The 16,789-nt window shown below is 44.6% G+C and overlaps 1 protein-coding gene across 3 annotated transcripts in view; it reads left to right on the top strand.

Moving 5' to 3' along the window:
* LOC134927810 (mediator of DNA damage checkpoint protein 1-like) overlaps positions 1-16,031 on the top strand; it is an 840,332-nt gene extending 824,301 nt beyond the window's left edge. For all 3 annotated transcript variants that reach the window (XM_063922788.1, XM_063922787.1, XM_063922786.1), the window contains 2 exons: positions 14,542-14,624; positions 15,279-16,031. In XM_063922788.1, coding sequence (XP_063778858.1) covers positions 14,542-14,624 — 83 coding nt within the window. In that variant the 3' untranslated portion in view covers positions 15,279-16,031. The remainder of the gene's footprint in view (positions 1-14,541; positions 14,625-15,278) is intronic.
* Positions 16,032-16,789: the final 758 nt, after the last annotated feature.

Genomic DNA, 16,789 nt, shown 5'->3' with positions numbered 1-16,789 from the left:
CAGGAAGATGGTTCGGAGGCTGGAATTGGATAATTCTAACTACGGACGCCAGTCTCAGAGGTTGGGGAGCGGTAATTCAAAATTGTCAGCTCCAGGGTCTCTGGGCGGATCACGAAAAATTGCTGTCTATAAATGTCCTGGAACTCCGCGCAATTTACAATGCGCTACGACAAGCAGTGCACATGCTTCGCTCTCAGCCTGTCCAAGTGCAGTCAGACAATGCGACGGCGATCGCATACATCAACAAACAAGGAGGAACAAGAAGCCGCATGGCAATGCGGGAAGTAGCTCGAATCCTCAATTGGGCGGAATGCCACCAGGTGATATTGTCGGCCGTGTTCATTCCGGGAGTGGACAACTGGCAAGCGGATTATCTCAGTCGTCGGGATTTTCATCCAGGCGAATGGCCATTAAATCCAGAAGTGTTTCACATGTTGGTTCAGCGATGGGGTTATCCTCAGGTGGACCTGATGGCGTCTCGACACAATCACCAAACGTTCCAGTATGTGTCCAGAACAAGAGATCCAAAGGCAGTGGCGGTGGATGCTCTCACTGTCGCGTGGCCGTACAGTCTTGTGTATCTGTTTCCACCGTTTCCGTTGCTCCCTCTGGTGCTAAAACGGATCAAAAGAGAGTCGGTCACAGTCATACTAGTGGCGCCTCATTGGCCTCGGAGAGCTTGGTTCTCGGATCTCCAAGGACTACTTGCAGACGATCCTTGGCCGCTCCCACTACGTCCAGACCTGTTACAACAAGGTCCGTTCCTTTACCCCGATTTAGCGCGGCTGCGTTTGACGGGGTGGCTGTTGAGACCGCCCTCTTAAGAAGAGAGGGCATTCCAGATTCGGTTATACCAACCATGTTACGAGCTAGGAAGCCGGTTACGGCAGCTCATTATTACAGAATATGGCGTGCCTATATAGGTTGGTGTGAAACTCGGAAGTTTCCGACAGCATCTTTCAAGTTATGCCGCCTTTTGTTGTTTCTACAAACAGGGTTAGATGGAGGCCTGCGTTTATCTACACTGAAGGTGCAGGTATCTGCGTTGTCAATTTACTTTCAAAGACGATTGGCTCTATTGCCGTCTATACGCACTTTTCTCCAAGGTGTCCTCAGAGTACAGCCTCCATTCATTCCACCTACAGCGCCATGGGACTTGAATCTGGTTTTGGAGTTCTTACAGTCTTCATATTTTGAACCCTTACAGCAAGTGGATATAAAGTTTCTCACTTGGAAAACAATTTTTCTCCTAGCCTTAGCTTCGGCAAGGCGTGTTTCGGATTTGGGTGCCTTGTCATGCAGGGCACCGTATTTGGTGTTTCATGATGACAGAGCGGAACTTCGGACGAATCCCGCCTTCTTACCAAAGGTAGTGTCATCTTTTCACATCAATCAACCAATAGTAGTTCCTGTGTTGACAGCACATTCTGGAACTCTGGATGTGGTACGCGCTTTACGCGTTTATGTATCCCGAACGTCTTCAGTTCGTAAGACGGATACGTTGTTTGTTCTCTATGATGCTGCCAAGATAGGTTGGCCAGCGTCTAAACAAACTTTATCCAGATGGATAAAACTGACCATACGTCAGGCTTACCTTCATGCTAGGTTACAACCGCCTACGTCAGTAACCGCTCATTCCACACGTTCTGTGGGAACTTCATGGGCAGCGGGTCGTGGGGCTTCTACGACGCAGCTTTGCCGTGCGGCTACATGGTCTTCAGTGCACACGTTTGTGCGCTTTTACAAGTTTGATACGTTTGCGGCATCAGCATCTAGCTTTGGCCGCCTAGTGTTACAAGTGCCAAACAGCTCTCCCGCCCACAAGGGAAGCTTTGGGTACGTCCCAAGAGTACTCCAGTGACCCCTAGTGGATGATAAAGAAAATAGGATTTTGGTACTTACCAGGTAAATCCTTTTCTTTGAATCCATAGGGGGCACTGGACGCCCACCCAGAGCAGTTTTACCTAGTTGTGGTGAGTTCTGAGGATCTTATGGTAACACACTTTCACCGACTGGTTCAAATTACAAGTGCTGGTTAGGGTGTCAACTGTTTAGTTGTCAGTAACGTTGTGTGTCAACTTCGTTATTGTCCGTGATGTTATATGTAATACTCCATTGTCAACCTCTCTATAGTTCCTGTTTCGGCTCAGTAAAAAACACTGAGAGGTACTCGGGGATATGGAGGGGTGGAGTGTTCTAAATTTAAATATTCAGTGCTGTTCCTACGGAAGCCCGTCCATATCCCAAGAGTACTCCAGTGCCCCCTATGGATTCAAAGAAAAGGATTTACCTGGTAAGTACCAAAATCCTATTTTCCCTACATTCACGATAACATTTTGAGCCCATTCTCCTAAACCTGAGAACCAATTGCATGGGTTCAACCATGAAACCCAGCCGGTCAGTTCATTACCCACAGCAGTAAGGGTAAGGTTGTGCCTCCTTCGGAACTCCCACTTCAATTGCAAGATATCGTCCATCTTATGATCTATGACCTCGGTGGGGTCATCCGTGCTGTTTGTGATATATGTACAGCACTTCACACCATACTGAGTTGCTAGGGTGACACAATACCCGCCTGTCACCGCTGTGATGTAATTGAGAACCATCCTGTGCTGGATTAGTTCCGTTTTGTAAGCTTGCAATTCTCTCCCAGTATACCTGAAGGTGTCATCATACATCTCGGTGATATTGTCTCAGGTTCGCTAGCGCAGATATATACCTAAAATTTATAACTCCTCTGGCGGTACGGGTGATATCTAGCGCGAGCAGGAATTGAATCCCGGTGGATTCGTGGATCAAATCAGAGGCTGCGTGCTCTGTCCTATCTATAAGGTGTCTCTTAACAATGTGTTCGTAGTGAGTGTGAGTGTAAGGAGCTTGAGCATTGCGGTGAACGTCTTTCATCTTTTCATGGGTAATGGTCATTACTTCTGGCAACACTCTTCCAATGTAACACAATCCCTCTGAGTTTGGGGGAAGCCACTTATACGCCTTCCTCCCACATATGAAATATGCATCATCGGGGAGGACATATGGGACAGAATATGACATCACCATATTACAAACCTTCCAGGTGAAAAATCCTATCCCTAACTCTCTCATTTGTCTAGTACACGTATCAGGCTGTATGATATGTGCACAGTATCCTGGTGATACTTCTCCAACCCGCATGGTCCTACTTCCTAAAGTATACCTATACTGAAAATATCTCCCACCGTCGGCTATTTGGCGTATAAGTTCTGAATCTACGGGCATTCTATCGGAAAATGCCATGGTTTGGTTGTTCCATGTCACTTCCCAATTTCCCGGCTTTCGGGGATTGGAAATGTTAAAACATATTAAGGACCTATCCACATGATATTGGTGGAGCTTCAAACTAGGAGGCTTAGATATATTAAATTTCTTGTCCACCGGTCTCCCACCCCTTAATTCAAGTACCTCATCTAGTGTTAGAGTATGGCACTAGTCCTGACTTGCTCTGACCTTGAGGTACTTGTGAGCACACCCAGCATTCCGTTTGGTTTAAAACCTTACCCACTAATGAGTGATAGTCACTCAATGGATGACGGTCCATGTTGATATTAAGGCTGGACTGACATCTCTGGATGCACCTGTCCTCAACTATGTTTTCACAATTCCTACAGATACAGTTCTCTTCAGCTAGCAATCCTTCACAATGTCTCCTAGTGTCATGACTATCAGATCGTTTTCTGATACTCGCCTTTACTCTGTGATTGTTTGCTCTTGGAATTCTACGAATCCATCCTTGTCATCAGAACCCATTCCAGATCCTTTCTCGACCTCTCTGGTACTCTCACCGAAATAGACTGCTCTGGTCAACAACAGGGTCAACAGGAAAACACGGAATGCAGTCTCTTGGGGCAAGTCCATCTTGCAGGAGGAGAAAGAAAGAGTGGTAATGGGGGTAAAGAAAATAATTAGGAGGGAAAGAAAATTGTTACGATAATTGTCCTCTAGTCTTTTTGTTCTTCTTGCTCAGATGCCGTCTCAACAGTGCTGCCTCTCAGTCTTCCCAAAACGAACACTTCAGTGATACGATATTCTTTCCGAATCAGCGACCTTTCTGTAAGGAGCATAAATCTTGCATTACCATTTGTCTAACTGTTGTGTGACCTACCATCCGTAAAACATGAAAGAACAAAAAGAGAGAGAATAATAGAAAAAGAGAAAAATTGTCAGATTTCCGTTCACCATCAGGCTGTCACACCAACATGTCTATCGGTATCTCTGCACAGTCTCCCCCACCAGTATTTCCACTCTCCACCCTCTGTGCGTGGCCAGGCACAATGATGCTGGTAAGACATACTGGGGTTGGGCAGACCTCTGACAAGACCGAGTAGACCTGTGACGTTTGAGCTGTAGTTCTGCTGGTGAACGTCAGAGATGAAGAGGAAACATTTAAAGATAAATCACAGAGTTTACCTGGCCGCCCTTGTGTCTACAAGGAATGACCTACCAATTACATCGACTGTAACCTCAGGCTTAATATCAAGGCTAACAATCAACTTCACTGGCTGCAGACTATAGGTGCGGCCCAAAATTTTTCCTATATGATCCCTGATTACAATTACGTGTGTCATACAGTGTGTCATAACTTTGCTCGTGTTCTTGTTTAGGAGGTCTGACTTTATGTGTGCTGTTACAGTTGCTGGCATAATGCCCTTCCCTTTTACACAGATAACAAACCCGTGGCTTCCTCCATTTGCCAGGGGCTGGGGGTTTTGGTCGATTTGATGCCTCTTCTATTGCTTGGATGCTCATCACCATCAACCGCTCTCCCTGTGCTTCCCTGGTTCTTTGGATATTACGGTCATGCTCGATAGCGGACTCCCTTAATGCAGCCACCGAGATACCTCTCCAGTTAGGTTGAGTGGTCTGTACCCTTGTTCTCAACACTTCTTTTAAACCTTCCATTAATACGGACACCGCTACCTCTCTATGATGTACACTTTCCTCAATGTCCGCGATCCCAGTGTATCTAGCCATTACCTGCAGTGCTCGATTGAAATAATCAGAAGCAGTTTCACCTTCTTTTTGTCTAATGGAGAAAATTTTGTTCCACTTGACAACAGTTGGGAAATATACTCCTAATTGCAGGTTGATCTGTTTAACATTCTCCTGATTGTATTCCTCAATGAGAGGTACTTCTGCGTCTAACTTACAATCAGTGATGAATTTCGCAGGGTCAATATTGGAGGGTAGACATACCCTCAGCAATGTCCGCCAATCTTTATTATGGGGTTCGGCGGCATTTCCTAGTTCTTTAATAAACTTTTGGCATGCGGCTAGATCTTTCCTGGGATCAGGAAATTCAGACATAATTGTCCTTAATTCTGTCCGGGACCAGGGGCAATGCATTGCAATGTTCCTGACGGGAGTGACTCCCAGAGCGTCAGTCTTTCCATTTGGGACTGCAATCACCCTGACAGGATTAAGTTCAACTACATCATCTTGTGTTGACTCTACAATGTGAGGTGCAATTGTCTGTGCATAACATACAATACCGTACTTACCTGTGGACACGACCTCACCTGACCCTCCGTTAGGGGGCTTTACTACTGCCTTTACCGATTGGGCCATGCCCACCTGGGTGTCTTGTATGGTGGCTGCTGGAGAAAGTGCCGACATCGTGCTGGGCTCACTTTCTTGCTTGTAATCCTGAGGGAAGTTTAACATGGGGCGCAACTTGCACGGGTTAGAATTTGTACATTTATCAGTTTTACTCCTATCGTCATTAACACATTTATTACGTTTACTCTTATTGTCATTAATACATTTATTAAGTGCCCTATTATCATCATATCCCAGTATGCCATTCTCTGTAGCCATTGTCCCTCCAGTTGCCATCAGTTTCCTGCTAGGGTTGGAACCAGCTGTGTAAGCTAATTCCCTCTGTATATCACTCTCTCGTTGCCATAAATGTAAACAGTTTGTGTGTCTGATCCTTTGTTTTTGGGACTTTAACAGACAGATCATAAGCTTTAGATTATGCAATACCTCTGAGTCAAAACTACCTATCCCAGGAAATGGTGCTTTATCCCCCACAGTCATTCGTGTCCATTCATCACAAAAGGTCTCAGTGTGGGGACCATACTTCCCCCACATTACTACCCGAGCAGACCCCCGGGGTCTGAAATTCTCTGCCTGAACCCTGGCGGAGTAACGTCCCTGTGTTGTGCACTTGGCTTCCATTGTGGACCTTTTTAACACAGAAAAACTTCCTAAAATGCACCAAACACAGTAGTCTACGGTGGAAGTTCTCCAAGCTCTCCCACCAGCTTCTTCTGCTCCGAGTATCCCCGGTCTGCCTTCTAGCAGACTCGTGTAGCCGTTGCAGGCCCTACCTCTAGGGATTTTCCTGAGAGACCAGCGAAAATTCCCTACCTTTATTTTACACAAATCACGCTTGCATGTGCTTCCTACAACACGTATGAGGGCAATTTACGCATGAATATGCAACCTCATATCACGTTGCGTCACGGGTTTACACATACAACCGTGCGGTCCAATCGTACCACTTATAGACACTTGTTGTCTATAAATGGTAGGATCATGGAGTCTCCCTACTGTGCTCCACAACAGCCGGAGCGTAATACCATGAAAACTTTATCACACTCCGTCGTACGTGTACACCTGGACCGTGCTCGCACGTTTTCACCTAGACCGTGCTTCACCAAGACCACCAAGCGGGATTCAATACACTCATACCTTTTTTTTTCAGCCCACACAATCATTCTATAGTTTTCTGATCAGAAAAATAATTTCCTGTTAACTGATAGCTCTCCCCAGAGGGTATTTAAACTAAATATTGGAAACTGAACAAATTTGTGCTATTATCGCGTGGCTACCGTATCGCCTAAACTAAAACAATGCTATTGTGTGATTTGTATTTTGTGGGCGTATCTGTATGCACGTTGCGTAAAATACGCCACGTGTGTAGGCCTTTGCGTTGCGTACGCAGTCTTGCACGCTGCCCGAGACACGTGTACACAGGCCGGATATGTCCGCAACAATACAAATAACACGCTTCTATAAATGTAAACGATATTTAACTATAATCGCTTTCCCACACCACACAGTATCTCCTGTATAAACCTTTATAACTGGGCCAGGCTGCGTGTGTGTTTTACATGTACTCCCTTAAATATTACTTTATATTTTTAACTAAATAGCAACAAATTTCTCAGCACGGGTCAAAATGTATCTAATAATCAATGCTAATGGCAACAAGCGAATAGATATGCAGAATACACAAAATACAGGTATAAATTAATCTACTAATCAATGCTTCCAATAGTATGATTCATATTGGAGAGCTATCTTGCAGAACATACATTGATATAAACACACACACATAATTATAATATTATATCTATGTACCATTTACTGGTCTCCTGAGACTCATTTACTCATTAAGTGCTTCTAATTTGCATATGAATGTGCTTTTGACTGTCTGTGAAGGTGGTTTTTCACTGCCAGGAAAAAGCAGCCACACAGGTTAATTTGCATTTCAATGGCTATTTTACAACAAGCAGAGTTTAACTGAATCCTAGAGGTAAAGAGAAAAAAAAAACTTTGTTTATCTGTATGTGGTTCTTACATCAAATATTCATCTTACTATTAACTTTTATTAAGCCCCATCTGAATCTATTTGTAATTGACTATGGCATGGGTTAAATAAATGCATTGGTAACTCATAAATGGTGATTTCTTTTTAACCAAGGATGGCTGATTATTCCTGAGCAGACTGAAAATCAGCCATTTAGAAAAAAAAATGACCTTCCCAAAATGGCCGCTGCTCCTCCCCCTTCCACATCCATGAGGGTTACACAAAATGGAGGACAGACCATGCGGCTTCCTTTGTCACAAAAAAAATCACCATGCAAGCCCCTGAAGTTATTTTACCTTGTTTTGCAACAATATGATCAGATATGCAGAGTACAGGTGTGTGCGTGTGTTGCGTGCGCAGTTGGCACCAAACAGAAATTAAACAGATTAAAAAACAAACAAACAATAGCTTTACGTTCTTACCTTCCGGATCCCACCAGCATCCCTACAAACCAAGCGGAGAAGACGCTTATCTAATCAGCATCAATGTATCCCCGACCACAAAACGGCTAACAGGGGATACTACCTTCCCGACCTTTGCTGATAGATAAAAGTCTGCCTTGTCCTGCTAGGCTGCGGATATGAAGAGAACCGGACGATTGCCCCCAATTGATAATGTCAGATTATTATCTTAAAACATAAAGCTATACACTGTTACCGTGGAGCCGCTATGGGCGCTTGACTTATTACACACACTACGGACTAAGTACGCTATTTGCGTACTGAGTAATGTATTTGATACGCACTTAGTGTATCAAACGCCGTGCCGTGGGTACAACGTACACGCGGCACGTACGCACACTGATTGAAATACTGTAAACCTTATTAATGAAACAATGTAATGATATGCTTATACTTTAAACCTTAACAGCAAAGCACTGCAACGATGTTAATACCTTTAAACCTTAAGTATCGCTGGTGATGCAAAGTATCCGCAGTGCATACACCTTAACAATGCTTATACACTTTAAACAGGTTAAACCACTTTACAAAGCCTATGCAGGAAAGTGAAAACACAACACTGATTTGTATTTGAAACCACAGGATTCTAAGGCCTCCGTGGATTGATTCCAATAAAAGGTAAAAACAGTACAGTTTATACACTACAGGCTAACAAGTAAATCTAAACAGAATAATGGAGAATAATGGCTACAGAGAAATATACATACGTGAGAATGTTTCGCAGGCGCAACCTGATATCAGTCCTCAGCTATCAGGGAGAAAGCCTTCAGAGTCTTGTGTGTCTAAGCTTGCTGCAAGCTCTATTTGTTCACTTCATCCAAAACAATACAATGGTCACTGTAATCCCTTTGTCTATTGGACACAGAGATGTTCATTTACATTTACAGGAGAGGTCATAGGTGGATTTGAAAAGGTGGGCTGTGTCTCTCCCCAACTGCTGTAGTGGGTGGTATCCTCTGTATTCCCCCCCCCCCCCGCATACACAATACACAGTAAACACAGTCAATGTTCATATTCTACTTTTGTACATAACTATACGCAGGAGCAAGCGATCCTTTCCTAAGTAACATTAGAATGTCACCCTTAAAATACCCTACAGCTGGATACTAGACACCACCTTTCAACCTTTATCTGACCCTTCCTATCATGCAAAGAGGAATCTCTCTGTCCAGGAACTGTTTAAACTAAACATACTCGCTGACATGGTCTAGGGGAATATTAACTACAAAATGCACTATATGGGTTAAATATGCTATGATCGAGTCGCACGCTACACGCTCACAACTCTACCGTAAATACACATCGTATGAGCACGAGACGCTGGTGCGTCCCCTACGCAACCTGCGGGGATGTGTACGCACGGGGGAGTGGGTGCACGAGCAGCGGGCATGTGCATGGGGTTAGTGCAAAGCATATGCATCATGATATTTTTTCGACTTTGACACAACATACTTCTCATGAGGCATGACGCAAACCTAATAAAGTACATACAATCAACTTGGTTATGTAATCCTAGCAGCATTGCGTTACTCTTGAGCATTACCAGTGACCCTGATATATGGTGCCTTAATGCGATAATATCAAGTGTAGACGCTTCATTTTGCAAACACAGGAATCCATACAATGTGACTGCAGCTGTATCGCAATGTGAAATACTAGAAAACACTGTAACATAGCATTTGGAATGCAGATACAGTTGTAGTCGCACACAGAGTATAGTCATGCCACTTATCATTTTAATCATCATAATCTACATATGTGAATAACACAAATTTTCGGGGGACTAAAGACACTGTTGGCAGAGTCTCACGGGAGCTGGCGGCTCTCATGTTTCCTGTGTGCTGCGCCTAATTACATACAGAGGCTAGATGAGGATGGACACATCTATATGCTTCTTTGCTACAGTGTATCACAATTGGAAAACTTTCTGTGAATCTATAGGGGTCATTCATTTGAAGCTAGGTACACACTGGCCCAATATGTGCCCGATATGTCGTTTTGGGCTGATTGAGAACAACATATCTGCCCAGTGCGTATGTCCGATTAGTGGATGCTCGTAGTCTCTAGCAACGTCGCCAGGTATGCTACACATCAAACTACACATCAGACACATCAAACATAGCGGGAACGCTGGCGACCATGGCATGTGTAATGAAGGTAGGAGCAATATGTCGCTCTAACCTTCATTACATCGCTCATTGTGTACCGAGGATACGATATGTTGTCCCTTTGGGCTAACATATCAGCTTAACATATCAGCTAGGGACACATTATTTCAGTGTGTACCCAGCTTGAAGCACTTCTATACCAAGATGGTGACAGTCCCATTAATATTCTATTAGTATAAAATATAAGACAAAACACATTAAGAGGTTCAAGACACCAAATTCACAAGCCCATTGTCATTGAAAGATTCATGTTTTAAATCACCAGTACTATTCCAAGCCCCATTGCCTTTAAATTTGATTTTGTTTGATGTTTTTCCAATTTTGAATATTTTGCTGTAAAATGTTATTGCTCTGTAAAAAAAAAAAAAGTGTAATGTATACAGGGCCAGTGCTAGGGTGTTCGGCGCCCCCCTGCAAACTATAAATTTGCGTCCTCCAATACTATACAAAGGGACAGGGTGTGTCAAAAAGGGTGTGGACTCACATGGATGGGCGTGTCCACACAAAAGTACCTCCATTTAAAATGACACCACACAGTAGCATAGTCTTATTCACATTACACTGCAAGTAGTAGTGCTACTTATACACACAGTGCCCCCAGTATTAGTGCTGCTTATTCATAATGACCCCAGTTGTGGCGCAGCTTACACCTAACGCCCCCCAGTAGTAGCGCCGCTTACACCTAACGCCCCCCAGTAGTAGCGCCGCTTACACCTGACGCCCCTATTAGTAGCGCCGCTTGCACCTGACGGCCCAGTAGTTGCGCCGCTTGCACCTGATGGCCCAGTAGTAGCGCCGCTTGCACCTGACGGCCCAGTAGTAGCGCCGCTTGCACCTGACGGCCCAGTAGTAGCGCCGCTTGCACCTGACAGCCCAGTAGTAGCGCCGCTTGCACCTGACAGCCCCAGTAGTAGCGCCGCTTGCACCTGACAGCCCAGTAGTAGCGCCGCTTGCACTTGACAGCCCCAGTAGTAGCGCCGCTTGCACCTGACGGCCCAGTAGTAGCGCCGCTTGCACCTGACAGCCCAGTAGTAGCGCCGCTTGCACCTGACAGCCCAGTAATAGCGCCGCTTGCACCTGACAGCCCAATAGTAGCGCCGCTTGCACCTGGCGCCCCAGTAGTAGCGCCGCTTGCACCTGACAGCCCAGTAGTAGCGCCGCTTGCACCTGACAGCCCAGTAGTAGCGCCGCTTGCACCTGACAGCCCAGTAGTAGGGCCGCTTGCACCTGACAGCCCAGTAGTAGCGCCGCTTGCACCTGACAGCCCCAGTAGTAGCGCCGCTTGCACCTGACAGCCCAGTAGTAGCGCCGCTTGCACCTGACAGCCCAGTAGTAGCGCCGCTTGCACCTGTCGCCCCAGTAGTAGCGCCGCTTGCACCTGGCGCCCCAGTAGTAGCGCCACTTGCACCTGACGCCCCAGTAGTAGCACCGCTTGCACCTGATGCCCCAGTAGTAGCGCCGCTTGCACCTAGCGCCCACAGAAGTGCAGCTTATTCACATTTTGTCATACCCCCCCCCGGCCTCCACACACATATATGCATAGATAGATACACACACACATATATATATATATATATATATATATATACTTACTCAGTCTCCCTCCACTTACCTATCAGTCTGGCCGGCAGGATCTGGAGCAGCATGTCCTCCTTTGTTCAGTCTCCTGCTGGTCCCATGTAGCTCCGCCACCTGAGTCCGTGTAGCCCCGCCGCCTCCACTTTTCTATGTCCAGCAACTCTGCCGCTGTCACCAGGGAGGGAGAGTAGGCTTCATACTGCCAGCGCCTCTGCCTGTCAAACATTGTGACAGGCGCAGCAGCAGCAAGGAGGGCAAGCACCTCTGCAGCCTGGCGCCTGCATGCTCTGCATCCTTTGCTGAGCAGGTAGCGCCAGGCCAGAATGTATACCAATAAATAATACATTTGTAAATTGTTTATGGGTCCAATAGGAACCAATTTTATCCAGCACCATTTTGTCAGGGTCCTGAACGTTTTTTAGGAGGTGAAATATTTTACTTTAATTGACTCATATGCTGGATTGTATAATATTAGTAGAACATACAGTAGGATCAGGAATGCTACAGAACAAACTTTTTTTTCTTCTCTTGATAAGAAACCTGGTACTTAACAACTACAGGAAAAATCAGATGTGACATCGTGCAAGATTTCCTTCCACTAACAATATTGTTCATACACACTGAACAATATCAATTGCTATATTGGGTGACTGCGCCTGGCCACATCCAGTCTTGTACAATATCTTTAGATATCAAGGTGAAAACTGAAGATACAGTACATCGTTAACAACCCTACATTATTAGTTGAATACTACATTACATCTGCTTGGTCAAAACATCCTAGACCACATATAATTATTTACTACCATAATGCCCAGGGATCTGGCTTTCTCAGATGGATACTATATTAGATATCTGTGCCTCATGAGATTATACACTGCTGACAACAAAATCACACAAAAATTATCAATGGAAATCAAATTTATTAACCCATGGAGGTCTGGATTTGGAGTCACACTCAAAATTAAAGTGGAAAAACACACTACAGGCTGATCCAACTTTGATGTAATGTCCTTAAAACAAGTCAAAATGAGGCTCAGTAGTGTGTGTGGCCTCCACGTGCCTGTATGACCTCCCTACAACCCACACAAGTGGCTCAGGTAGTGCAGCTCATCCAGGATGGCACATCAACGGGAGCTGTGGCAAGAAGGTTTGCTGTGTCTGTCAGCGTAGTGTCCAGAGCATGGAGGTGCTACCAGGAGACAGGCCAGTACATCAGGAGACGTGGAGGAGGTCGTAGGAGGGCAACAACCCAGCAGCAGGACCTCCACCTTTGTGCAAGGAGGAACAGGAGGAGCACTGCCAGAGCCCTGCAAAATGACCTCCAGCAAGCCACAAATGTGCATGTGTTTACTCAAACGATCAGAAACAGACTCCATGAGGGTGGTGTGAGGGCCCGACGTCCACAGGTGGGGGTTGTGCTTACAGCCCAACACCGTGCAGGACGTTTGGCATTTGCCAGAGAACACCAAGATTGGCAAATTCGCCACTGGCACCCTGTGCTCTTCACAGATGAAAGCAGGTTCTCACTGAGCACATGTGACAGACGTGACAGAGTCTGGAGACGCCATGGAGAATGTTCTGCTGCCTGCAACATCCTCCAGCATGACCGGTTTGGCAGTGGGTCAGTAATGGTGTGGGGTGGCATTTCTTTGGGGGGCCGCACAGCCCTCCACGTGCTCGCCAGAGGTAGCCTGACTGCCATTAGGTACCGAGATGAGATCCTCAAACCCCTTGTGAGACCATATGCTGGTGCGGTTGGCCCTGGGTTCCTCCTATGCAAGACAATGCTAGACCTCATGTGGCTGGAGTGTGTCAGCAGTTCCTGCAAGACGAAGGCATTTATGCTATGGACTGGCCCGCCCGTTCCCCAGACCTGAATCCAATTGACCACATCTGGGACATCATGTCTCGCTCCATCCACCAACGCCACGTTGCACCACAGACTGTCCAGGAGTTGGCGGATGCTTTAGTCCAGGTCTGGGAGGAGATCCCTCAGGAGACCATCCACCACCTCATTAGGATCATGCCCAGGCATTGTAGGTAGGTCATAAAGGCACGTGGAGGCCACACACACTACTGAGCCTCATTTTTACTTGTTTTAAGGACATTACATCAAAGTTGGATCAGCCTGTAGTGTGTTTTTCCACTTTAATTTTGAGTGTGACTCAAAATCCAGACCTCCATGGGTTAATAAATTTGATTTCCATTGATAATTTTTGTGTGATTTTGTTGTCAGCACATTCAACTATGTAAAGAACAAAGTATTTAATAAGAATATTTCATTCATTCAGATCTAGGATGTGTTATTTTAGTGTTCCCTTTATTTTTTTGAGCAGTGTATTTATCGTTTAAAATTCTTATTTCAATTCTGCTTCACCCTGCAGATAATTCATTGTGATACCTGTAATAATACATCATTTATTTTAGTTTTTGACCAGTATTTATTAGCTTGTTTGTTTGTTTGTTTTTTGCTTTGTGCTTTTTTAGTATATTTTTAAGCGTTCTAGTATTTAAAACATTGAAAACTGATACTAAAATTGAATGTAAAATTGTGACTTGCATGGGTGGAAAAAAATGCATCCATATACTGTAGTTACATTGCTGCAACTGTACTGGTAAATGTGAACTATTTGTAATTGTATATGTTTATGATTAAACACTTCCAATTTCTTTTATTTTATTTTTATTTTATTTTTTTAAGGAATTCACGTTCCAAGCCTTGTGCAGCATTTAACAGAAACAGGGAAGCTGAAGTCATCCGATACCACACAGTTTAAGCAATGAGTAAGATGTTTTACATTTTTCAGTAATGTAAAATTTTTACGCTTTCTTTGAATGGTTTAAACATGTTAATATTATTTAATAAAATTTCAATATAGACAATCCCATGATAAGATGGCAGTCTATAAGAAACAACTTTGTAATTATTTTTTCTTGCTAATGCTTTTTAATTCTGCCGTGTTACCACAGGGTCATGTGACTACCATGGCAACCAGTGCCGCAGCCAAATAGATATGTTTTCCTGGCCAGGCCATCTGACGGCGGACATAGGCACTGTGCGATATCACTAATGATATCGCACAGTGACGTCATGCCGTGGCCGGCTGGAGCATGCAGCTTTGGATTATGTTTCCAAATTGTGCTGCATGCACAGTTGAGACCGAGGGTCGTTAATGACCCGCTGGGCCAAACATTGCTTGGCAACACCGGCATACACACTGGGCGATCTAGTAAGCTATATTGCTCAGGAGAGGGAAAATGAGCGATATAGTTCACTATATCGCTAAGTGTGAACCCACTTTAAGATTATCTTAATTTTCTGTATTGGAAATCACTTTGTTCTGTTTACCATTTTCTGCAAATAACACTACTTGCCTCCCAGAATCTGCCTATCCGCTAATTACATACTGAATGTTCTTTCTGTTCTGTGATCTTCAGGTGGCATGCAGCAATATATGCAGTGGGAGACATGCAGAGAGATCAATTTCACCATTTTCTATAGCCCTAAATAAAGGAGTAAACACAGAAGTTGTTAGTACTTAAGAGTTAATGGTCTTTGTGTTTAAAGAACCCTGTAATACTGTAGATAGCATAAGGGGAGCAAATAGGGGATTTATTCAAGGCATCACCAAAATGTCTGTGTAATGTATCAACGGAGACTGACAATGTTACTGGAGGGGCCGACCAACGCACAAATACTTTACAGAGCTGTCCAATGAACTTGCACTCCAGTAATGATCATACATTTCAATTTCTCACTCCCATCTATGGGGAAATATTTTTTTAACTCTTGTATTGTTTTCTCATGATGCTGAGACAAGGGAAGACTTTTATTCAAATGTTTGAGGAAATATGCAAAGATCATTGTGTATAGCAAGAAAGTTATCAGAAATAAGGCATAAGTGCTGATGGACCGTATGCTGTGACACAGAGAATTACATCACCATACCATTATATCATATCCATTAGCGCCACATTTACAGATATTTGACTGCTGGGTACAGCTGTGTTATCTAGAGGTAGTTGAAACTCCAGGAATTATTTGCTACATTTTGGCTACAAATTGTTTTAGCAATTTTATGCTCTCACTATAATTAGTGCAAATTATCCATTCCTTCCCCTAACCGTAGTGTTGGTCCTAAATTCACAGATCTCGTGTTGTTACAAGTAAAATAAAAAAATAAAAATTCAGTATGGAGTGTCTGGAGATTTTTATTCAAATAAAGATTGTCAAATTTCTGTCTTTTTTTTGTGTGTTTCAGGTTTAATGATTTGGTATAACAGACAGGTGTAGAGATGCCTTAGTTATACATTTGTCTACCATTACTATGCCAGGATTATAATTTCTCCTTCAGGATCCACAGTTTCTCCCTCAGGATCTAATTTGGGTAGTAGGTGGCGTCAGAGGAACGGGCACCAAACGGTCAAAAGCGTTTGAGCTCTCAGAATGCAACAGTCCAGCCACCCTATAACCCCGCCTCCTGTCTCAGGAAATTACATTTTCTCTAACGTCCTAGTGGATGCTGGGAACTCCGTAAGGACCATGGGGAATAGACGGGCTCCGCAGGAGACTGGGCACTCTAAGAAAGATTTAGGACTACCTGGTGTGCACTGGCTCCTCCCCCTATGACCCTCCTCCAGGCCTCAGTTAGATTTCTGTGCCCGGCCGAGCTGGATGCACACTAGGGGCTCTCCTGAGCTCCTAGAAAGAAAGTATAGTTTAGGTTTTTTATTTTCAGTGAGACCTGCTGGCAACAGGCTCACTGCATCGAGGGACTAAGGGGAGAAGAAGCGAACCTACCTAAGTGGTGGTAGCTTGGGCTTCTTAGGCTACTGGACACCATTAGCTCCAGAGGGATCAAACACAGGACCCGTCCTCGTCGTCCGGAGCCGCGCCGCCGTCCCCCTTACAGAGCCAGAAGCAAGAAGGTGGTCCAGAAAATCGGCGG

Source organism: Pseudophryne corroboree, chromosome 5 (assembly GCF_028390025.1).
Source record: "Pseudophryne corroboree isolate aPseCor3 chromosome 5, aPseCor3.hap2, whole genome shotgun sequence".
Lineage (NCBI taxonomy): Eukaryota > Metazoa > Chordata > Amphibia > Anura > Myobatrachidae > Pseudophryne > Pseudophryne corroboree.
Note: the sequence above shows the minus strand (reverse complement) of the source record. Positions and strands in the feature narration are given on the sequence as shown.